This window comes from Diorhabda sublineata, chromosome 1, assembly GCF_026230105.1.
Source record: "Diorhabda sublineata isolate icDioSubl1.1 chromosome 1, icDioSubl1.1, whole genome shotgun sequence".
NCBI lineage: Eukaryota > Metazoa > Arthropoda > Insecta > Coleoptera > Chrysomelidae > Diorhabda > Diorhabda sublineata.
In genome coordinates, this window is record NC_079474.1 from 35,601,764 (window position 1) to 35,626,861 (window position 25,098).

The 25,098-nt window shown below is 31.8% G+C and overlaps 4 protein-coding genes across 5 annotated transcripts; 2 read left to right on the plus strand and 2 right to left on the minus strand.

Annotated features, from left to right (window-relative positions):
• Positions 1 to 1,818: 1,818 nt before the first annotated feature.
• Positions 1,819 to 11,200, plus strand: LOC130450617 (fatty acid synthase-like). Its single transcript, XM_056789109.1, is given in 18 exon segments — positions 1,819 to 1,958; positions 2,102 to 2,290; positions 3,053 to 3,436; positions 3,497 to 3,717; positions 3,719 to 3,967; positions 4,090 to 4,367; positions 4,425 to 4,768; positions 4,854 to 5,502; positions 5,555 to 5,807; positions 6,184 to 6,718; positions 7,022 to 8,012; positions 8,065 to 8,347; positions 8,999 to 9,197; positions 9,260 to 9,547; positions 9,670 to 10,098; positions 10,155 to 10,486; positions 10,585 to 10,768; positions 10,829 to 11,200. Coding segments are annotated over 18 exon segments (6,099 nt in total). The 5' UTR covers positions 1,819 to 1,822; the 3' UTR covers positions 10,984 to 11,200.
• A 5,242-nt stretch (positions 11,201 to 16,442) lies between these two features.
• On the plus strand, positions 16,443 to 20,471 carry LOC130450625 (adhesive plaque matrix protein 2). 2 transcript variants are annotated; one of them, XM_056789120.1, is made up of 8 exons: positions 16,443 to 16,733; positions 17,038 to 17,272; positions 17,960 to 18,092; positions 18,379 to 18,566; positions 18,661 to 18,920; positions 18,993 to 19,215; positions 19,273 to 19,462; positions 20,200 to 20,471. In XM_056789120.1, the coding sequence occupies exons 1-8, from the start codon at positions 16,710 to 16,712 to the stop codon at positions 20,354 to 20,356; spliced, it is 1,410 nt and encodes a 469-aa protein (XP_056645098.1). In that variant the 5' UTR covers positions 16,443 to 16,709; the 3' UTR covers positions 20,357 to 20,471. The 2 variants fall into 2 exon arrangements, with proteins under 2 accessions (XP_056645098.1, XP_056645108.1); XM_056789130.1 differs by having other exon boundaries at positions 17,038 to 17,101.
• Positions 20,472 to 20,914: 443 nt separating this feature from the next.
• On the minus strand, positions 20,915 to 21,439 carry LOC130450635 (mitochondrial import receptor subunit TOM7 homolog). The gene is made up of 3 exons (XM_056789143.1): positions 21,284 to 21,439; positions 21,093 to 21,141; positions 20,915 to 21,018 (listed from the first exon to the last, which is right to left on the minus strand). Exons 1-3 carry the CDS (start codon positions 21,381 to 21,383, stop codon positions 21,006 to 21,008), a joined length of 162 nt encoding a protein of 53 aa, XP_056645121.1. The 5' UTR covers positions 21,384 to 21,439; the 3' UTR covers positions 20,915 to 21,005.
• Positions 21,440 to 22,225: 786 nt separating this feature from the next.
• LOC130441714 (ankyrin repeat domain-containing protein 16-like) lies at positions 22,226 to 23,673 on the minus strand. Its single transcript, XM_056775500.1, has one exon. It carries the CDS (start codon positions 23,586 to 23,588, stop codon positions 22,608 to 22,610), a length of 981 nt encoding a protein of 326 aa, XP_056631478.1. The 5' UTR covers positions 23,589 to 23,673; the 3' UTR covers positions 22,226 to 22,607.
• Positions 23,674 to 25,098: the final 1,425 nt, after the last annotated feature.

Genomic DNA, 25,098 nt, shown 5'->3' on the forward strand with positions numbered 1-25,098 from the left:
AGGCGACCACTATAATTTGACTGAGCAAACACAAATCATATCACGCATCTCATTATTGGAAAAATCGTTATGCCTAGGCATTATTTGATAAATAACTATTACACTTGTTAATTACTAAATTGTTAATAAAAGGTATACTAATGTATTACTTATTCTTATTGTCATTGTATTGAAGTAAATGGGGGGAATTTTGAGCATTTGCTTTGAAGTTTTTTATTTTTGTTTACAAATTTGTTATTGTTACATATTTAAAGAATGATAAAGTTTTTTTATGAAAAAATTAAAATTTATTGAACTAAAAGAACTACCAGGATACAAAATAGGAAACAGAAACATCACGATTCTATGCTACGAGGATGATCCGGTACAGATATCTAATAGCGAAGACAACCTACAAAGAATGTTACACATATTTAATAAAACCGCAAAAGAATACAATATAACAATATCAACAGACTGAATGTCTAACAGTATCTACGGAACCATTAAGATGTAAGCTGGAAATAGAAGGGACAATCATAAAGCAAGTAATGTCATCAAGATACTTAGGAGTAGATGTAACAAGCCGCCGCGATATTTACCAAGAGACGATATACCAAGTAAGAAAAGCAGCAGCCGCAACAGGTGCGTTAAGGGAGATAGTGTGGAGAAACAAACATATAGGAATAGAAACGAAAACAAGAATCTACAAAACATGTATAAGACCAATACTGACGCCATAGAAACCAGAGCCGATACAAAGAAAACAAAACAAACACTAAGAACTGAGATGAAAACAATATAGTAAGATGGGGACGAGAGAGAAGAAGAAATTGGAATCAACACATAACAAGAATGGAGGAGCACAGACTAGCAAAGATCATAAGAGATGGAAAACCCGAAGGGAAAAGATCAAGAGGAAGACCACAAAAAAGATGGCAAGATAACTGGTCATCAGAATCACAAATAAGATTAAACATCACCCAGTAAACACAAGTCATTGGACTTAACGCAAGAATAAGAAGAAGAAAAAGAACGTTTTAGAAGCAAATAACTCGATAACCGATTGAGTTACACTATTCAAAGAAGAGTAACTTTATTTTGTGGAATTTAACGCTTTTTAATAATTTTTTATTATTTTAGTTGTAAGTTTAGCCCAAAAAAAGTTTACTTTGATTTAATTAACACAAACAAGTGTAACTAGTGCCCTCTATTAGCAATGTTAAATTAGGGTGCAAATTATGATTCCTCATGCCAAACAACGTAAAATTGCAAATTTTCAAAGAGAAATTGTGAAAACATAAAAAATTATTGCGTAAATCAAAATTTAAACTTTGAACACAGTTTAGAGATTGGACATTAAGAATGTCAAATACACCCTGTATTTTCAAATATAAAAACATTAGATATAATTATAGATTCATAGATGGGAATATGAGTTTCTTATTATAATTAAATTTCCATAATTCACAATTTGGAGATTGATTTATGAAATTTCAACTATTTGAATTTGGCTAATCATGAACAATAAAAGGAGAATTTTAAGAAACTCTTAAGAAGTATTTAGATTTATGTCAAAATTGCTTTCTTATATCTTCCTATATAAACGCAAACCTTTAAATATATAAGTACGAATTGGGTTATAAAGGTAAGGTAGATAAAGCTACAACTAAAAAGTTGAACAATTACTAATTTCATATTTTCGCTTAAAATTTGAGATTTTTCACTAATCCTGTACTGTTAATGAGTGATATGAGGTATTAACATAATTTATTAACATTCATCATTTGCATATTGCAATAAATATTACCCCTTCGATGTTCAACTTCACTTATTCCCCAAAATGGATAGTAATGATAAGTTCGTCATATCCGGGCTCTCTGGAAAATTTCCACAGTGTAATAATGTAGAAGAATTTAAAGCTGCTCTATTCAACGGTACCGATTTGGTAACGGAAGAAGGTGGAAGATATGAATTTGGTAGGTACAATTATTTTATTATTTATCCTATCGTTATTCAAATTATGTTTTATTAATAGATATATCATGCTTCGTGTAATTCATTCCGTTCAAATTTTTTATTAGAACATTTAGATATAACCGATTTTAATTATTCCATTTAGAACTTTATGGAACAATCAAATCATGTGGACGCCTACCGGAAATTGACAAATTTGACGCCAATTTCTTTGGAATCCCTCCCAAACAGGCAAATCTTATGGACCCAAGGCAAAGATTGATATTAGAAAGCATTTACGAATGTATATATGATTCGGGATATAATCCGAATGAATTAAGAGGATCAAAAACGGGTAATGCTGATTTATGTAAAAAAGATATTACCATCACATTGATATTCAATTGTATTATAATCAATGAACAGTAACCATATATATCAATTTTCAATCGCTCTTATCAAATCCATCCAACAAATATATAACTTACAGAAAATTCTTCTTGTTTATTGGTTTCTTTGTATAGATTTTCCAAAAAAGTGAATTTGCATTAAACAACTAACGTTTATAATATTTACAACATGCATTCGCATATTATTTTTCAGTAATTCGTATCGAAGAAGATTGTAACCACCAAACTCCGATTAAAACAATTCTGATCAAAAAAATCATTTTTCTATCGAACTTATGAGCATACGTTCTGATAATTCCACATTATTATTGCGAGATAGTGCTAATTTTAAAACAATAGGTTTGTGACCTAGATATTGAATTTAAAATTAGGATAGTCTTGTATGGGAATTATACAATATAAAAATTATGATGACGTAGCTAATCAAATTTATGAAACTCGATTTTATTTGAGAAATTAGGAAAATAGCTCAGGGCATACTAAAAAGGAATCGAAAATAAAAAGATATATCATTCAAAATCAACAATAAATATATACAAAACGAAAGAAAAAATATTTATTTAAAGGATCAATTTATCCTGATATAATGGAAAAAATTTTTGTTAATTGTTTTAACGCAAATATGTTTTTTCATATTTTAACGTGGTAAAGAGAATTAAAAATGTCTTTTTCATCTACTAATATTTATTTTTCATTTTTAAATTTAGGTGTATATGTGGGTCTTGCTGCTCTAAACATTGATAGAAGTGATCGTATGTCAGATGTAGAAGGTTATCTAAATATGGGTTTGTGTTTAGCCCTCGCTGCCAACAAGCCCTCTTTCTGTTTAGATTTCAAAGGACCCACTTATTCATTGGATGCGGCTTGCGCGAGTAGTTTATACGCTTTAACTTCTGCAATGAGAGATCTTGAATGTGGAGAAATTGAGAGTGCTGTAATTTCTGCAACTCAGTTAGTTAATGATCCACTCGAAACACTCGAACTTCAAAAATTGAGTATGGTAACCGAAGGTAGATGCAAAAGTTTTTCTACTGAAAGAAACGGATATGTTCGTTCAGAAAGTATAGTCAGCTTTTTCATACAAAAAAAAAGTAAGTTGTAACACAGGGAAAAAACTATCCTCTCTATACTATATTCCAATATTAATTTAGGTAACTGCAGAAGATTATATTGTGAAATACTGGGAGCTAAAGCCAACGCTGATGGTTTCAAAAAAGAAGGAATAAGTTATCCACTTTACGAAGCTCAATATCAACTTGTAAAAGAACTTTACGAAAGTATCAACATTACTCCCGATGATGTTGATTATTTCGAAACACACGGAACAGGTAACAAAAATAATGAATTAGAAGATAAATTAGATACAATAAATCTCATATTCCTCAGGTACTATAATTGGTGATGAACAAGAATGCACGGGTATCGTTAAATATTTTAAAAACAGAAAAAGCCCTCTTCTCGTCGGTTCTGTAAAATCGAACATGGGACACGCGGAACAAGCAGCCGGTCTATGTTCTATTATCAAAGCAATAATAACTATGGAAACGGGAATTATTCCGGCAAATTTGTACTCTGATACACTTGATAAGGAAATTCCTGGTATGGGAGACAATACCCTAAAGGTATATACCTAATTAATTTAGCTGTTATAATATAAAATGTATGTTGTATGAGATCATTTGGATGTAAAGTACCAATTCATCTAAAATAAATGTTGTAGAAGATATTCCCGTTTTTATTTTAGTTGATTGGCGAACATACTAAATTTGAGGGAAGTGTCATCGGCATAAACTGTTTTGGTTTCGGTGGAGAAAATGCCCATACGATTGTAAAATCTAACGCCAAAGAAAAAATTACCGATTATAAACGACCTAAAAATAGGCTAGTACAAGTGTCGGGAAGAACACAACAAGCCGTTATGAATTATATGAAACAAATTCAACAAAACCAAGATGACGTCGAATTTTTGGCATTGGTTGACCAAATCCACAAAATGACTATTGAACAACACAATTTCAGGGGGTAGGTATTTTTTATCTGATTATATATGCGTATAATGTAAAATTTGAAATGTTTAAGGTACACAGTAATGAGCCGACAACAAATTCAAGAAGTCGGCAGTATTATTCACGTTAAAAGACCTATTTGGTTTATCTACAGCGGCATAGGAACGCAATGGTGTAAAGTGGGTCAAGATTTGATGAGGATTCCCATATTTAGTGATAGCATTAATCGTTGTGCCAAAGCACTAGAACCTCACGGTATCGATTTGGTTGATATAATAACAAATAGAAATTCGAATTTTGAAGATGCAATCAATGTATTTTGTTCAATCGTATCGGTAGGGGTAGCCTTAACTGATGTTCTTCAAACAATTGGAATAATTCCAGATGGCATCGCTGGACATTCCGTAGGAGAAGTCGGTATGTAATTGTTTTTATTTTATTAATTTTTGGTAATTGGTTTTATTTTATTAATTTTTGGTAATTGTTATTATTTATTAAACAGTTTGCGCATATGCTGACGGTACTATTACCGCAGAAGAAGCTATTTTACTAGCTTATGCTAGAGGATATTCGTGTAAATATGGTAATACGACGAAATGCCAAATGGCCGCGGTAGGTATTTCGAAAGAAGAAATTGAAAAAATTAAACCGGAAGAAATTGCTATATCTTGTCAGAACGCTCCCACAAATATCACCATTAGTGGTCCGCAGGAAGTTATGAAAAGTTTCACTAGAAAATTATCGTCGCAAGGTATTTTTGCGAAATTGGTTAATAGTATGGGTTTCGGTTTCCATTCGCAATACGTTAAAGAAGCCGGCGTAATGTTATTGGATATGTTTAAGAAGGTACTGAAAGATCCCAAGCCTCGAAGTAGTAAATGGATTTCTACATCAGTGCCTCCGAATAGACAGAACGAGGAATGGACCAAATACAGCGGCGTTGAATACCATCACAACAATTTTTGCAATACGGCTTTATTCGACCAAGTATACCAACATGTTCCTGAAAATGCGATTGTTATCGAAATTTCCGGACATGGTCTACTTCAAGCTATTTTAAAAAAAGAAATGGGTCCCGGTACAACCCATATAAGTGTTTCGAATCGTTTTAGTGGAGACAATGAACAATTTCTCTTATCTGCTATAGGAAAGTAAGTAAACAATACCTTTCATCGACAAAATTTAATATTAACTCTTTAATAGAATATTCCTTGCTGGAGGGCAACCCGATCTGACTAAATTGTATACCGGCGTCACTTTCCCTGTTGGACGTGGTACTAAAATGCTATCGCCTCTACTGGAATGGGATCACAGCATTACATGGAGAGTTCCACTTCATAAACATAAATATTGTTTCGGAGATACCAAAACTGTTAACCTGTCTAATGAAAAATACTCTTATTTGGCAGATCATGAAATCGATGGTAAACCCGTCATGCCTTTAATGGGTTATATAGTAAGTAACATAAATATCATCTAGTTTTTTTGGGCCACCCCCCTTTCACCTAAATTGAATGAAATCATTTCTATTTCAACATCCTGTTAGATATTTATTCCTTGTTTTGATTTGCCATTGACCAAGATATCCAACAATGCCTTCAGATTTTTTTGGATTTATTTTGTTTTACTTAGCTTCGCCACGTTTTCTAATATGCTAATAATTTCGTCTTCATTTTCGACAACTTTAGATAAAAATTATTCGGTTTTGAAAACAATATATTATTTCTACTTGTCTATAGTTTAACTATATATATATTTTGTCTAACTATTTATTACATTTCATCAATTTCGTGTTACTTTTTTACATGTATTTTAAATTTCTTCATTTTTAGGATATGCTCTGTGAAGTCTTTAGTGAAAGGCTTCTAAAACCCATAGAAAATTTACCGATTGTTATTGAAGACGTAAAATTCCATCGATCTACGATTCTATCACAAAGCGATGTTAACTTTTTAATCAACATAATGCACCAATCGGGTAAATTTGAAATTTCCGAAAGCGGTTCCGTTGTTTGTACGGGAACAATACGAACTCCGAACGATGTATCGACAGAATTTATAATAACAAATTTATCTAAAACTGATTACAAAGCCGAAGATAATTATAATATTCTGAGAAGTACAGATATTTATAAAGAACTGTTTTCAAGAGGATACGGCTACAAAAACATCTTTAGAGGTTTGAGGGAATGCAATTTGCAAGGAATCGGAAAAATTCGATGGGACGGGAACTTTTGTAGTTTTCTCGATAGTATGCTACATCTAGATTTACTTTCTGAAACCAGTAGGGATCTAAGGCTGCCCGTATCAATTAAACAGATAGTTATAGATCCTGCGACACATTTGGATTTAGTTAACGGTCAAGAAGGTAAGGATGTACCGAGTGAAAATAAAAAAAATTATAAAACATTTTATACTACGACTACACCATCCTACGAATTTATTGAAAACAAATCTTTTCATCTTTTAATTAGTTGGTAATGTAAATAATTTAGAGTAATAAACCATTGAAATTAAGAATAAAATCGAGACAATAAATGAAGGAGTAAATTTTGCGACATTTAAAAGTGCGCATTTCCTTTTTGTATAGTTTCTTAGATTTATAAAACAATAAAACTGTTACAATTTCAAAACGAACGCAATAAAATGTCAATGTCTTTTTATTTTTTAGAAATTCCAATTTCAAACATCATTTCCTCACGCATTATAAAATCTGGAGGAATCGAAATAACAGGCGTAGTAAAATCTGGTCCGATATCCAGAATAAATACGCAACAGAATTCGTATTTAGAGGATTACGATTTCGTTTATTACGAAATGTCGTCACAAAATAACGAAGACATGGTAATGAGAACGGCGTTGCAAATTATTTTACAAAACAATATAGGAACGGTGAAAAAATTGAAGATATGCGAAATTGTTGGGAGTGAAGCTGATGATTCTACTAATAAAAAAATTAAAGATATTTTCGACGAACAATCAACGTGTGAAGCTACTTACTTTACAAATACTTCAGACAATATTAACAGCAAATATGATATAATTGTCGTAAACGATAATGTTAATAACTCGGTAAAAGTAGAAAATTTGAGCACGTTCCTGGAAGAAAATGGTTTTATATTATTTTTGGGAAATGAAGTCAATGTAGAAAATAAAATTCTTCAAGTTGTTTATCAAGCAAAGACCGAAGAAAGAACTATATATATCCTAAAACCAAATTTCGAAGTTGACGAAAATTCCGCGGTCGTCTACGTAAATAATACGAATTTCAATTGGTTAAAACAACTACAAACTGTAATCAACAACAAAAGCTCTGAAATTGTATATTTAGTAAGTCAAAACGAAGAATACAGTGGAGTATTGGGTTTGATGAACTGTTTACTAACAGAACCTGGTGAAATAAAATTCAGATCCGTAGTTATAGACGATGAAGGAAAAATTAAAATTAACTCCTTTTCTCTACACGATGAATTTTACAAAAATCAATTAAAAAAGAATTTAACTTTCAACATTTTGAAAGGAGATAATAGATGGGGTACCTACGTCCATCTTCCCGCCCCAGTTTTGGAGAAAAAAGAAGCTGAAAACGCTTACGTAGACGCACTGGAATCGGGAAATCTTTCTACGATGACCTGGATTGAAAAACCAATTGATTTTAACAAGTAGGCTATATTGAAATCTAATGTTTCATTTTTAATTTGGAATTTATTTTAGCCAATACGATATTAGCGTTCATTATTCCGCTATCAATTTCCACGATGTTGTAATAGCGAAGGGCGAGCATCTTCGTACCGATACCCAAGTTGAAATATCAAATATAATTTCTAATTTAGGTAGAGAATTTTCTGGCGTTACTTCAAAAAATAAAAGGATAATGGGTCTAACGAAATATGGGGCTCTGGCTTTTAAAACGAACGGTGATCCTATTTTGACATGGGATGTACCAACAAAATGGAGTTTACGAGACGCTGCCACCGTTCCATACATTTACACAATGGTACGTGATTTTATTTCAATTTACTTGAATAATAATTTAGTAAACTAGCTTTTACCCGCGGCTTCGTTCGCATCGAATCCATTAAATAAGTATCAGAAATCATTATAATAGAAAAGAACGAACTCTGTAGCTATATTAGAACCTGAGATATAGATCTTTGAATGTAGAAAAATTGCCAAAAACCTACAAAAATCCATAACTCCACATTGAATGTCCGCGCCTAGCTCCTCTCCAACTCAACCGATTTAAGTGTTCAAAAACTCAAAAGAAAGAAGGTGTTTCAGCGAGTGTTTTTAAACCAAAACGAAGTCTCTATCTTGAAAAGTATCTGAGATATTAAGGATAGAACGTGTGTATGTGAAAAATTCCCACAAGTAATGTACAGGGGGAAATCGCATTTGAGTATAACTTGAGAATGGTGAAAATTAGATGAAATACGATGGTTGATGGCTGATCTGTGCATCAATACCTTTCATTGAAAAAAAACTAAGCAAATCGGTTCGGGTAGAACGTCCGAACGGACTCGGAATGGAAATCATCAATTTTTTTAATATATAAGATTAATTCTTCTGGCTATTACCAAATTATATCTTCAGTTACTTTTCTTAAGCGAGTGTTGAATGAAAAACTAATTCTTTTATTTATCTACAGTGCTACTATTCATTCGTTATTAAAGGGAAAATGAAAGCGAATGATTCCATTTTAATATTGAAGTGTACAACACCGTTCAAAATGGCTGCTATTAATATTGCACTTTCAATGGGTTGCAAAGCATTCGTTGCCGTTGAATCGGAGGAAGAAAAAGATTATTTAAAGAAAATGTGTCCCATGCTTAACGAAAGTGATATAGGTAAATTTCGAAGAATCGAAAAAATATTTGAAAAATTTTCTTATAAAATGATTTTTTCACAGGTGATTTAACCGATAAAACATTTGTGGATAGTATAATAATAAATACCGAAGAAAAAGGCGTAAATGTAGTTTTGAATTCTGTAAATACCGATTTACTTCCGACTTGCTTTAGATTGATTTCGCACCAAGGAATTTTCTTAGAAACCGAAGGATACAATTTCCAAATTCCCGATTCAATCAAAACGAAAATGACATTAAAAAATAATATCGTACATATTATATTTCCAGAAGACGTTTTCGATAGTTCATTGCAAATTAAAGAACAAATCAAATCATTACTTGTAAAAGGTAACGTATTTTTCGTGAATTTCAAAATAAACCTCGACAGACTCAACTTGAATACACTACTCGAAATATTTTTATTTGAGTTTGTTTTCACTTTCACTATTTACAAAAGCATCACGTTTTAGATATACAGTTGGGTGTTGTGAAACCTTTACCAAATATAATATTCGACTCGACGAGTTTGGGTGAAGCCTTTGAATGTTTCGAAGAAGAAAATAATAAAGTACTTATAGAAGTACGGAACGAAACTAATACTGAAACAAATAAAATATTAGCAGTACCTAAAATCTATTTCAGTCCAAATAAATCCTACGTTATAATAGGAGGATTGGGAGGATTTGGATTGGAAATTGCGGAATGGATGATTCAAAATGGAGCTAGGAACATTGTATTGAATTCTACTACCGGTATATATAACGGTTACCAATCGTATTGCCTGAAAAAATGGAGTAGCTATGAGGATGTTGTAATTAAAATAAATCAAAGTGATACTAGCACATTAAAAGGAGCGGAGGAATTGATAAAGTTTGCTCAACAACTTGGACCGGTAGGAGGTAATAAAATACCGTACTCGTATAAAAAACAAAACTTGAAAATAAAACCTTTTTAGGTCTATTTAATATGGCTTTGGTTTTAAAAGATGCTTCGATTTTGGACCAAACCGAAGAAAACTTTTATCAAGTATACGCACCGAAACTATTATCTGGACAAAATATGGATTTGGTAACAAGGAACCTCTGTAAAAACTTGGATTATTTCGTCGTATTCTCTTCAGTTGCAAGTGGAAGGGGTATTCCCGGTCAATCCAATTACGGTATGGCAAATTCTGCTCTAGAAAGATTGTGCGAAAAAAGAAAAATGGATAAACTACCCGCGGTAGCCATTCAATGGGGACCAATGGCGGAAATTGAATATTTGACAGAAAAAGGAATTGATCATAAGGTAAATTAATAGAAACATCATACTTGGGCATCACTTTATCTACTCGAATTTATTTATTTTCTCTCTCTCTCTCTCTCTCTATAAATATATATTGATAGGTTTACGAAAATATTCAACTCGAAAACTTCGATTCATGTTTGAAAACATTGGAATACTTCATGCTGCAACAACATACGATAGGATGCAGTGCGGTGCTGAAAGTTAAAAATACTTCATCTGTAGTACAAAAAAACCGATCCCCCATTGAAACAGTAGCACACTTGTTAGGAATAAGTAATTTAGGTAAATCAACTCAAACATTCTCATGTTTATGTTTTTTACTAGCAATCTTTTATTTTTCAGAAACCCTAAATAAATCGTTGACTTTATCTCAACACGGTTTGGATTCTTTGCTGGCAACAGAAATCAAAAACTGTTTATTGAAATACCATAACATAGAATTAACCTCAGAAGAAATTAGAGAAATGACCTTCAGTGCTTTGTTAGATATGGAATAAAATTGATAATCTGTTGAAGGGCGAAATCAAAAATGACAAGTCATCAAAATTATAGTGATGTAATCATTTCGCAAACTATAAAAAGTGGCTTATGATTTGTACAAATTATATTCTACCATACTAGTCATCCGATATAACCTAATATATATATATATATATACTTATAAAAACATCTGTATAAAACTTGTTTAAGTATAATAAAATCCCATTGTTAACAGCAATTTCGTTTTATTTGTAAAAATACTAGCAAACCCGGCGAACTCCGTTTCGCCACCAGATGGCTTCGTTTTATGTAACATTACGTTTGGTGATTAAAAGATGAAGAACAATTTTTTTTGTTTTATATTTGAAAAGGAAAAATTTTATTTCATTTCACAACAGTAATGAATTCATTTCGATCACAAAAATGAAGTGTTATTTAGTTGAACTTCTCTAAGTTAATGAAAGTGAATCCAAAGTAAATATTGAATCGAAGCGTTATACGTGTCCGCAAATTATCCGTTTCATTGAAGTGCTCTTGGATAAAGCACATTTTTTGTTTTTTGGTCTGACGTTAACACAAACAAAGCGGATGGTTTCCCAACTCGTAAACACGCAACGTATAACTGCCCTTGTGAAAAACTTGTTAATTGTCATTGCGAACGCCACACGAACTGGAAATTGCAATCGTTTGAATTCAAATTCAAAGATCAGTCGGAATCATTGGTATTCGAGGAATACATACATTTTCACCTGCGTACTTTCCGTTAATAATGGTTGCCTCAATCAAATTCGGCATAAGTCTTTTTACCGAAAGTCGAGTACCGTTGCAAAGTCGCGGTGGATTCAAATTACGCAATATCATAATAACTGCACCAACTTTGAGTTGCAAGTTATATGGTGGAAATCCTGGTAACTCCAGAGAGTTCAAAAACTCCTTTGGATAATTTACTACATCATCGCGATTTGTTATGGAATCAACGGATTTGTATGTCACCAAATCGCCAGCAATGTTTGATTGAATGGTGAAATTCAGAGCGTGTACATCATTATTCTTTGCGGCAAGAATTGCTCGTTGACTTAACCAAGCATAATTCTGATAATTCTCACTAATGTTTGGGAAAACATTTTCAATAAGAGCTAATTGAGAGTCTACAAATCGGCAAAAGTCGTTGGTAAGAGTAATTGATCCAGATGTCGCATCAACTGGAACTTTTCCATTTCCAACAGCTAACAATTGTTTGGAAAATGTGCAGCACTTTGATCATTTTGAAGTTGAACTCTCATTTTAGTGGTTAGCGATAATGTTTTTACGTTATTCCATAAAGGTGATACCTTCAGGTAAGCATTCAATTCATCTGCATGCGTTCCATGGGGAATTCCTGGCCTGCCAACAATATCATCAAGCCGCCAAAGATGTTGTTATTTCGCCGAAGATGCTTCAGTGTGAAGTTAAGTGCTTCAAGTGATTTCTTATATGCCATTGTGCACTCATCCCAAACAATGAGCTTGCATTGCATCAACATTTTTCCCATTGCACTGGATCGGGAAATATTGCATGTTGGAGTATCAATTGTGTTTAAATTGAGTGGTGACTTAAGCACAGAATGTGCAGTACGACCGCCATCTAGAAGAGTCGCCGCATTCCAGATGATGCTAACGCCAAAACTATGTCACATCTTGATCGACTTAAAATATTGGTTTGTAGTATATGCTATGTATCAGAGATGGCGCTGTATGTGAAAAAATATTTTCCCGCTTTTCTGTTGAAATTTTTCCTGAATTTTCTTTGCTATAAACCTCACGGAGCCCGAGTCCTTTCCAACGAATGCAAAACCGTGGAAATCGGTTCGTGCGTTCTGGAGTTATAGCGTCAGGAAGGAAAACCCGACTTTTTCCTGAATTTTCTTAGCTATAAACCTCACGGGGCCCGAGACCTTTCCAACGAATGCAAAACCGTGGAAATCGGTTCGTGCGTTCTGAAGTTATAGCGTCAGGAAGGAAAACCCGACTTTTTCCTGAATTTTCTTTGCTATAAACCTCACGGAGCCCGAGACCTTTCCAACGAATGCAAAACCGTGGAAATCGATTCGTGCGTTCTAGAGTTATAGCGTAAGGAAGGAAAACCCGACTTTTTCCTGAATTTTCTTTGCTATAAACCTCACGGCGCCCGAGACCTTTCCAACGAATGCAAAACCGTGGAAATCGGTTCGTGCGTTCTGGAGTTATAGCGTAAGGAAGGAAAACCCGACTTTTTCCTGAATTTTCTTTGCTATAAACCTCACGGCGCCCGAGACCTTTCCAACGAATGCAAAACCGTGGAAATCGGTTCGTGCGTTCTGGAGTTATAGCGTAAGGAAGGAAAACCCGACTTTTTCCTGAATTTTCTTTGCTATAAACCTCACGGAGCCCGAGTCCTTTCCAACGAATGCAAAACCGTGGAAATCGGTTCGTGCGTTCTGAAGTTATAGCGTAAGGAAGGAAAACCCGACTTTTTCCTGAATTTTCTTTGCTATAAACCTCACGGGGCCCGAGACCTTTCCAACGAATGCAAAACCGTGGAAATCGATTCGTGCGTTCTAGAGTTATAGCGTAAGGAAGGAAAACTCGACTTATTTTTATATAGTAGATAAGAATATTTCTTAATATAACAAAAAAAAATTAGTTATTATTAGTTATAATGTGATAATATTTATCTACAAGTACTTAAAGTGATTTTTCTGAAGTAGTGTTTTGAATTAAACATTTAAATCATAGTACAACAGTACTATGAGTAGTACAGCAGAACCTCCCTAAGTCGAAAACCTCCTGAACTCGAAGAAAAGTTCCGTTCCCTTCCCTTCAAGCCTTAAAACCTCCATTGCTCGAAATTTTCACCCTCTATAAGTCGAAATAATTATAGAGCCCCTACATGGTATTTCTATACACATTTTACCTCCATAACTCGAACACATAAAGTGAAACCTCTGCATCTCGAATATAAAATTGTTACCGTACCTAAGTATATTGATAAGGATTATCAATTCTATAAAATGGTTATGGAATTTACAGTTGACGTCAGATTTTCTGTGGGCCGTTGTAAAACTATCAGACTTGATTTGGATTTACTACGACTAACATCAACTTCAACGGTTGTTCACAAATAAAAATTGAGAAAAAATGGGTGTAAAACGTAAATTGAGAACGCTCAGTCTTGCTGAAAAATTACAAGTGCTCGAAGCAGTTAAGATTTGTCAAGAAAAAAGGACGTTGCAGAGCAATTTGGTATACCGTTAAGTACTCTTTCAACAATTATAAAAAATGAAGAAGATATTAGAAAAAAAATAGAGAGTGGTCAAAGTTTTTCTTGCAAAAGACGACGAACTTCAGAGTTTCCCGGTTTGGAAGAGTGTTTATTACAACGGTTTAAGCAGTGTCGTCATGTAAATATATGAATTAGTGGACCTTTGTTACAAGAAAAGGCTGAAATGTTTTCAAAATCATTAGGATTTCATGATTTTAGAGCATGTAACGGATGGCTGGAGAAGTTCAAACAGAGGCACGACCTTGTGCTCAAAAAAGTTTGTGGGAAAAGTGCAAATGTTATTATTGGTACTTTCTACAAATGGGTGAGTGAAAGATTGAAAAGCTTGTTGAGTCTGAAAATATTTTTAATGCCGATGAGACGGGATTATTTTTCAAATGTCTTCCAGACAAAACTCTTACGTTTAAAAATGAGAAATGCCATGGTGGGAAGCACAGCAAGGAAAGTTTAATATTTTACTTGCTACAAATATGACCGGTACGGAAAAGTTGTCACCATTAGTTATCGGAAAATCGAAGAAACCTCGCTGTTTTTCAAAATGTACATCTAAAATATAAAGCAAATCCTAAAGCATGGATGACGTTTGAAATTTTTATAAACTGGCTGATGGACGTTGATAAAAAAATGAAGAAGACACAGATGAGTTGGATGTAACGAGCACTCCATGGGTTTCTATCAACGACCACAGCATTAAATACGTTACGTAATTTTATAGAACAGACAAATCATTCGGAAGAAAAGGAATTTGCCGCCCTCTGTACCCTAGACAATGCTATCGATAGGGAACAACCTTATTTGAAGAAAAAAAATTACAGATTTTTTTGTATAAATATTTATTAAATATATATGTTTATTATTTATGTAACTTAAATTTAAATGAACGTACTTGGCTTCTTCCTTTCTGCATTTCCCCTCCCTAACTCCGAATCAAGTGCCGTCTAACTCGAAATCCTCTATAACTCGAAAACTCTCTAACTCGATTTTTTTTGCTTTTCCCCTGGAGTTCGATTTAAAGAGGTTCTACTGTATATAATAATCTCTCAATTGTACCATTAAGACAAGACTTGTTTTATTTACTAGATTCCATCCTGAATACTTACGAGAATTGAATTATTCTCAACATCAAAAAAAAACAGCGAATCTGACATTTTAAACATGAAATTTACGTAACTCAGAGTCCACCTAATCTTCAATTTTTAATATACGATGTGACAATAAAAATACGGTGAATTATTAGTATTAAGAGGAAAGTGAAAAAGCAACAGAAAATTGTAATCAATCTATATCGGCACAGCAATGTTTTAATCCCAAAGTTGAATTCATGATCAGAAGCATTCTGGAAGTTTTTTATATGCCTGGTCGTGGGGCAATTCTCAATGTCAGGAACGTTTTCCTTGTAACACAAAAATAACCAAAAGTTGCATGGTGCTAAGTCTGCTGAGTATGGCGGATTTGAACTTTGATACGACTAGTTGTTATAATGAAGAAAGTTAAACGCAAATGTTCCAATATCCCGATCGTGAGTTTGAACGAACAATTTTTGTACATTTTTGAATTGTCTTGAACGTTTCTCGTCTCTAACTTTCTCAACAGTCTTGCACTTTGCAACAATAACTCTGTTAGAAAAAAACGTTTTTTACGGTTTTTTGAAAACTATATAAACAGATGGTAAACTTTGAAGATAATAAAAATGAAATATGTATTGTTTTTTTTTTAAATAAAATCCTGTTTGAGGTGCGTTCTGTTACTTGAAAAAAAAAACATCAATAATATATTCAATGAAAAACCTTGAACCTAATAAGGAGAGCTATAAGGTTGTATGATTAATATAATCTCCCTACTTATACGTAATATAACTATTGTACAGCTAAATGATTCGTCTCAAAACATTTATTTAGATTAATAACAAATGCATTTTAAAAACTAATATAATTTCTTTTAAAAAGTGTTTATTACAAAACAATCACGGGTTATTCAATGAAAATGTAAAATAACAATATTTGAATATTCTTTTTACAGAAAAAGAAATCAAATATGTAATTTTTTATCTCGTATTTCATGTATGAATTTTTCAATATTTCAAATAGAACTATGTGAAATATTTATATTATAAAGAGCTCTTAAAAAATTAGAATGTCAAGAGTTCATTGGGGCTTGTGATAATAGATAATCTCTTAGACAATTATTGGTCGGGTATCGGTTGGTACCAGCATTAATATATTCACAAAAAACACGAAAAATATATTATATGTCAAGAAGTCACCAAATAAGAATAATTTATTAATAAACAATTGGTTGTTGTTACGTAACAAATCCCACACATGTTTGTGCAAAAGAATGGATATCCTAGAAAATCAACATAATTAAATAGTGGGGATCAAGCTTTGTAATAATCTGCTAACACAGATCAGGATTTTTAGTTTAGGTTTATATTTTGTGTGATATGGTCAACTGCCTAAATACCAAGGTAATTAAATTAATTAAAATGTATTTTTTCATCGAAGTAAATAACAAATGATGAGTGAGGAAAAATAAGGGCGACATTTCATTGGATCAGAAAATAGTGATAAAAAGATAACATGATTATAGAATATTTATTACTTATATGAATATAAATAATATAAAAGAAAATACTAGATGGACGTCATGGTTAAACCTGTCCATAAATTAGAATGTTTTTTTTTATGCAAATGTAGTTTGAATGGTATGACTCGATTTTTATTTAAAGATTTCATTGTTTATATTTGCATTTCTAAAAAAATTTGTTTCAGATGCGAAATTTGATGTATCCGTTTACCGTGGTGCTGATTCTGAATTGTTTTACGATCGCTCTAGGTGAGCCTACTTATTACAGACAATACAGAGTACTTACCGCCGATTATCCACAACAAACATACTATGGAAATCCTTACGCCGATTACAGATATAGATATTCAAACAACAATAATGTTTATATTACCGACCGAAACGGAAGAACTTATCTTCAATCTGGAGACAGTTATAGAGGTTTTTAATCATTACTAACAAAATCAACAAATGAAATTGTTTTGAAAAAAATACGTCAACGTAAAATATTGTACATTTATAAAATTTCACCTCCACGTTTTTAGTAACTATATTAGTTGCTTTGCAATTGCATAATTTGAACACAAAATGGAGCACATGGATGCGTAAAACTTCGAACGCACATTCCAAGTTGCCGTTTTTCAAATATATGCTTCATACACCAACTGAAGAATTAAGGTTATGTTGGAATTTATTTAGATTTACATGCGTGATATTAAAATGGAATAACAACCGAGCTGCTCAAAAAAAATTCTCTTATATTATGGGAGGGATCAATAGGGATGTTGACATATTTTTTATAACAAAACGAATACCCTACTAGAAATCATCGAAGTCTAATTACATCTATAACTGTTTCATATCGCAAAAAATTAATTTTTCTACTAAATTCTACTTTTTAATACAAATTTCTTTAAAAATATAAAATCTACCAAAAGTTTAGTTAAAAAGAAAGTTTGATTGAACCTAAGCAGGGTAATTTATTCTCGCCTTCCAGAACAAAATGGTGGACTGGGGCAATTAGCTTGCTCATCTATATTTTCAATTTAAAATTTATTTTCTATATCTTTCATTTCCGTTTTTTTCGAATGCAATTATTTCGAAAATTGAAGTGGTATTTTATTATAGTCAGTTCATATTCCTCGACAACCTGCACTGCTAGTACCTGTGGACAAAATGCCCAATGCCAAGTCGTAGGAGGACGTCCTGTATGTTCGTGTTTACGAGGACATTCTGGGGACCCTCTTTCATATTGTAAAAGGTAAATTTTGTAAAAGTACTATCAATAAAAGGAAAGAAATTAATCGAAATTTGAAATTATGACGTATAGACAAGTAAATAAATTCGTTAGCTACTAAAAACGAGCTGTAAAAAAAAATCGAAATTGATGATAGGTACTTGACTTAGTACTGTAGTACCGGCTTAACAAATTTCAGTTGAGAATGACTCATCGCCTATTAAGTACAGGAATTTATTTTCAAAGCTACGATTTATCAGATACTAATTTAAAATGCATTAAGTAGATAAAATTTTATGATATATTTTAGAGAAGAATGTTTGGACGATAGTGAATGCAGGGGACAATTATCTTGTCGAAGCGGCAAATGCATAGATATTTGTGTTGGTACTTGTGGAACCAATGCCAATTGTGAGGCAAGAAGAGGAGTACCAATTTGTACTTGTCCTCCTGGATATACCGGAGATCCAATTTCTCATTGCCGAAGATTCGATCCGGGTAAGATTATGGTATTAACGAGTCTATTAGTAATTAAAAAACGAAATCGATTTCGCGGATCAAAGTTATATTGAACTGAGTTTTTTCTTATTAGAGGAATTATGTCATCCTAGTCCGTGCGGTCCTAATACCCAATGTGAAGTCAAAAATGAAGTTCCAACTTGTTCGTGTTTACCTGGTTATCACGGATCTCCTTTGGCAGGATGTCGCCATGAATGTGAAAGTGATGCGGAATGCGGTCCAACACTTGCTTGCATCGAATTCAAATGTCAGAATCCTTGTTTGAGTCAATGTGGCAAAAACGCCGAATGTGAAACGATTAGTAATCATAGAGCGGTTTGCAAGTGTCCTAAGGTTAACAATTCTACCTTAAATGATATTTATCTAAGCGTATATTTTTTATAATAAACTCATTTTCTTTCTTAGAATTACTTTGGCAATCCTTACTCTTCTTGTCAACCAGAATGCTATGGAGACGTAGATTGTCCTAGTTCGAAACCTGCGTGTTTCTATGGAATTTGCAAAAGTCCCTGCGAAGGGGCTTGCGGAGTTGGCGCAAATTGTGAACTCAGAGGTCTAACTCCTGTATGTTCGTGTCCTAAAGATATGACTGGCGATCCCTTCATCCGTTGCAGACCTTTTGAACCGAGTAAGTAATATCGATGCAAACAGAATGCCGAGCCACATATTCATTAAATATTTTTAGGAGATTTGTGTGAACCGAATCCATGTGGCTCCAATGCGCATTGCGAACCAGGTTTTGATAGAGCTAATAACGAACGCCCTGTGTGTACATGTCCTCGAGGATACATTGGGGATCCGCTGAAAGCTTGTTTCCCCGGAGAATGTACCGATGATATTCAATGCCCTGATAATCAAGCATGTATAGATTATAAGTAAGTAGTGTTAACGGATCCCTTCACTTTTTATTTGAACATTATAATAATTGTTCTCTGAATGAAATTTCTCATTGTACAAATATTTAAGTAAACGGATTTATTATTTGAATTGTGATTTTTTACACTGCGATATTAAATCTTGAGTTTTATCACCGTCACCAATTAATTGATTCTTTTTTGGACCATCATTATACATCTCATGTACGCTGGCTATCAATTCTTTCCATTCTTCGTCTTCGCTAAAATCTGATAAATCACCTAATAGATCTTTTAAAGTAATTGTTTTGTCCATTTTAATTGCATCAAATGGAAGTTCTTCTATGAATTTTTGAATATCTTCTATCGTCGGAAAGTCCTTGAGAGGCTCGCGCTTTTTCGGCTTCGAACTGCCGAACATTTTTTTGTATATATATTTGTTTACAAAATAAATAATTATAGCACCAGATAATACTAATAGAATTTTCTTGTAATGCTTCTGGAAGTGGTTCAGTGTTCTGGACTTTGTGTCCATTTAATTTAAAGATTTAAAAATGTATCACAAAAAAATATTGATTTCAATTAAAAAATGCATATATATAAATTGTCAATGTCAATTCAGACATCATCTGATTACTATTAAAATTGTTTTTTTTTTGAGAATATCACTCAAGTGTAGTGCAGATTTCAAGTCAAACAAATAATTGGAATTTGAAAGTTAACAGAAAATAGTTTTTGAAATTATCAATTTGTTTCAGATGTAAAAATCCTTGCATCAACCAATGTGGAATAAACGCCAACTGTAATGCCCGACGTCACCTTGCAGTTTGTACCTGTCCCACGGGATACAATGGTGATGCCCTTATTCACTGTTATCCTAGATCTACAGAAGCAGCAGGAAGGTCTTATTATTGAAAATTGTTTGAAGATGTGATTGGGAATTTAACAAATATTAATTCATCCAACATAATCACTTGATGTTTTTTTTAATTATAATTTTACAATAAATATATTTTATTTTTAAAAAGTATAATTTATATCATTTAACCAATAGTGAGTGACACTTTGCAACAAAAATTAGTCATATCACATTATTATAGTAGACATATTATAAAAATAATACTGGGAAAAATGAATAAAGTAAAAGTTATTATCAAGAAAAACTTGAAGCACATGGGTTAATTTGAATATTAGAAATAATCCTTTTAGCCTTCATTACTGATCTAGATATTATATAAACTCATATAAATAGATATATTATTAATTTGATATTTATATTAAACAATGCAAAACAATACATGAATTACTATAAAGTGCCTTTTTTTCTACGTGGTATATTTTGTCAACAAAATTATAATTACATGAATAGACCCATCCTATATATTTCTCATATTCTATACAGTGTCTAAATGAATTTTGTTTTTGAAAAACTGTCATAACAGGTGCCATAGCAGAAAGTTGAATGAAAGAAAATATTTATTTCATCTTTTATTTGAAACAGTATGTACACATCATATTATATTTCTTATTTCTAATCCACTACCTATGGAATTCTTCTGTTTTCCTACCAAAATATGCTATAAATAAACAATTTATTTATTTTATGTTTCGCGGTCTTACTACTATAAGTACATAATTTTGAATTACTTACTTTGTTACGGAAATTTCAGGCATACCCGGATCGGCTCCTTTTTTGAAACCTATGAGAAAATGATATGTCAATAAACAAATATAACATCTACATTACTAATAAGTATATATCTCTTAAAAAACATAATAACAATAAGATTCTTGAAGCACCTTATGCTCCGACTAAATCAACAAAGCAATATTTAAATATACCTAGATATAAAACGGTAGGAATAAATCCGTAATGAAAAACTGTTTTCGCTAAATCAATAACAGTTGATAGTCTTTGCTTGGAATCTTCTGAAAAAACCATTTTTTTATAATTAAACTTTTAACCTCTCCAATAAACTTAACCTCAATGTATATGTAAAATCTATGATACCATGCTACATAATTTCTTATGAGAATGGTCTCCTTCCGCTGTTATGTTCAGCTATAAGTTAGTTGCATCAGGCTATTTAAGTATAATTTAAAATAATTAATTCAAACTCTTCGTCCTATAATATGACTAGAATTTAGAAATTACTTATTAAAGTTAGGAACCAAATTAAATCTAACAGCGTGCGGAAGTTACAAACGCATTTGATCTGTGGCACGAATTTCGCAGTCAGGCTAAGTGATATTTTTTTAATAAAAAAAAACTAATAAATCGAATCATTTGGATGAAAATAAATATAAGATCATATTTTCTGGAACTGCAGAACATAATGTAATGAATTCATTGATGTAACCTAATTCTTATTGGCGTGAGAAATATTTGACGCCTCTATGACAAGTAACCACACTTCGTATTAATGAAGTGAGAAACTTATCGACTTAATAATTATAATAGTTTGATATGTCATCTACAATGGAAATAGGAACTTATTATTTACTATCAGGCACTAATTTGTTGCTGTGCATGGTAGTTATATGACAACTCTAATGATGTATTCTAACCTTTTTAATTCATTAAAAGTTTCGATTTAATATTTGCAATTTCTTGATTAAACTCTTATCTTATTCAAATATGACACCAAATCCAACCAGTAAAAAACTCATTAATTACCATGTGGATACATATTATATTCATTAAAATTTGAACTAATTATGTTTATTTTAATGCATTTAATTTCGAATGGTGTTGTGGGTTGAGGACTCAAAAAAGAGTTCTTTTAAAATGTTAACGTTTCGATCTTTTATTTGATCTTTATCAAAGTAAAAATATATGGTACACTCTAACTCAAACGTTGATGAAGGTAGACAAGTAATGAAAATTATGAAATAAAAAGTGAAACAATAATCAGATAATGTAACAATATAAATATGTATACACGCATATATAAATAAATAGGACACACTGTATGTAAGCCAAATTATATAACAAAAACAAATAAGAACATTGTTGCATAATACAGGAGAATTATTTGTCTTAATAATAATAAATTAATTGGTTTTTCATTTTTTACATAATCCCAATTAGCTATGATCTATTTCCTCATATATAAAAAAAACTAATAAAATTTAAGATATATATTAAATAATTAAATTTAACTCATCAAGAAAAATATTCTGATGCTTTCCTATGAAATTTATCTAGTATATTTGTATCGGCACCTTGCTTTATTAAAAATTCATATGCTTCTTTATGATTATTTTTGGCTGCACAATGTAGAGGCGTTAAACCAGTTTTGCATGTTTCGTTTATATTTATCATTAAATCTTTCAAAATAAAACTAATCATTTCTATATTTCCTTGCGAGGATGCTAAATGTAATAAAGTAAGATTAAGATTATTTTTACAAGATATATCAGCTCCTCTTTTGATAAGAATTCTACAAATGTCTAGTTGTCCTCCTAAAACTGCTTCATGCAATGGTGTATTGCCGATAGAATCAATTTCGTTAACATTACTATTCAAGTCTAATAATTTATTTATAATTTTTGAATGTCCATGTAAAGCTGCCACATGCAAACCAGTTCGTCCATTTTTTGATTTCACTGTTAAATTTAATCCCGACTTGACGAGAAGCTCCAACATTTCTACGTTACCTTCTCTACAAATCAAATGTAAACACGTCCATCCATCTTTATTCCTACAGTTAACTAAAGCACCTCCTTTCAAAAAGAGATCTAAAATTTTGTAATTTTCGTTGCTATTTATTTTCGTACAAACTAACATTAGTGGAGTCCAGTCAGCTCTTTTTAGAGCGTTAACATCTGCACCATATTTCAAAAGTATTTTAGAACTCTCAAATTGTCCAAATTGGGCAGCTTCATGTAGAGCAGTTTTATCATCTTTATTCTTGCAATTTACTGCTTTCGGGTGAAAATTTTCCATAAGATACGTGATAACATTAGTATTTCCTAATCTAGCAGCCAAATGAAGAATTGTATTCCCTTGTTTATCGATATGTATTGAACTCCAATGGACATTGGGTGAACTCTTTAAGAAATCTTTTAAAATAGTGTGATTTCCATTTTGAATATCTTTAAGAACTTTACGCAATTCAATCTCTGATGGTTTATGTAATGCCATTTATAATTTTTACGCAAATACCGTAATAAACTATAATCCATTTAGTCTAACCTAATTTATTACTCATATTTAAAACACGCATACATAAACTAAAACAAATCTTATTTATCTGTATAAAAAGGTCTCTATCGAATGGCGTCCACAACCCAAATTCAGCCTCCCAGTTTCAAAAGGAATATGAAAAAACATTGTTAACCGAAAATTAAAATCCTTTCTTCAATTCTATAATCTACAATAATTATATTATTATGAAATGTGTAGAAAAAACATTGGCAATATTTTATTATAAATGAACAAACTACTCTAAAAACAGTTTTAGTTACTTCTTTTATATTGTGAAAAATTATTAATGCTGACCATGGCCTATCTAATATGTATTTGTAAAAACATAATTTTGATAAAAAATTTATTGTCTCGCGCTCAGGTATTTTTTCCCAGTTTTGGAATTCCCAAAAAGTAATAAAATACAAGTATAATATTTATGAGAAAGGCGGCTAAGACCATTTCATCTATTTACGATAGGATTAAAAATAATATGCTACAGTAATAAAAATTAGATATCGGTTTATGACTATCTTTAAGACTGGTATTAGAATTCAAACATGTGCACAACAAATGTTTTTTTTTCAGTTAACAATATTCAACAAAATTTATGAATTTTTTAATAATTTAGCTTTAAAAGCTTCCGATATTATATTTTATTCAATAGGCACACCAATAGGACATAGAATGGTTATAATCTACGGAAGCAATAAATAATGGTAGTTTTTAAAAAAATCCGACATTTTTATAATATTCCATTTTATTTTATTATTTTTTGGAAATACCAAAACTGGTGAAAAAACTTGAGGATGAGACTACAAATGTTGTACCAATATTTAAGCAGGTAATATTTGAAAGCAATGCATTATTTCAATAAACCGTTAAGAAAAAATAAATAATTTCGCATTCGATTACGATGTTGAGCTACACAAAACATTACTTTTTTCTTACAAGACGGAACATATTTCTTATCCTAATTAGACTAACATAGTCAGGAACCTAATTTAGCTCTTTTATATAAGTTCGAATCGACTGCAGCAACAAATTCGGCGGTTTTTCTTTATTGAAAAAATGGAGCGAAAGAATCTTTTTGAGAGTTTCTTCTTCTTTTTTTAATATGTGAATGTGCAAATATTGTTAATGTTGCGAATTTTTTTTCTGAACATAATAGTTGCGAATTGATTTTTTAACTCATAAATGGTTATAAAATATTTGTCGATTCTCCATTGCTTTTTACATTACTAATCAAAACTACACAAAATCAACTCCTATCGAGAGATTGAAGAGTTATTCGCTAGTCGCCAGCGACTAAGATTTCTATGTGTCTATTTAGTTCTGTGTATTATACTATTCTAGCCCCTATCAGTATGGAATATAATGATATAAAAATTACTAGCTGATTATCAATTCTCATTATTGTAAATATCGGCTTTTGTCGGTCGATTTTTTAAATTTTAAATCGATTTAT

Excerpts from the sequence above, each read along its gene's own strand:
- LOC130441714 (XM_056775500.1), bottom strand. The coding sequence starts at position 23,588 with ATGGCATTACATAAACCATCAGAGATTGAATTGCGTAAAGTTCTTAAA.
- LOC130450625 (XM_056789120.1), top strand. The coding sequence starts at position 16,710 with ATGGTCAACTGCCTAAATACCAAG. Across the intron at positions 17,273-17,959 it reads ATCTGGAGACAGTTATAGAG|TCAGTTCATATTCCTCGACA; the intron begins GTTTTTAATCAT and ends ATTTTATTATAG. Across the intron at positions 18,093-18,378 it reads CCTCTTTCATATTGTAAAAG|AGAAGAATGTTTGGACGATA; the intron begins GTAAATTTTGTA and ends GATATATTTTAG.
- LOC130450635 (XM_056789143.1), bottom strand. The coding sequence starts at position 21,383 with ATGGTTTTTTCAGAAGATTCCAAGCAAAGACTATCAACTGTTATTGAT. Across the intron at positions 21,142-21,283 it reads TCCTACCGTTTTATATCTAG|GTTTCAAAAAAGGAGCCGAT; the intron begins GTATATTTAAAT and ends ATTTTCTCATAG.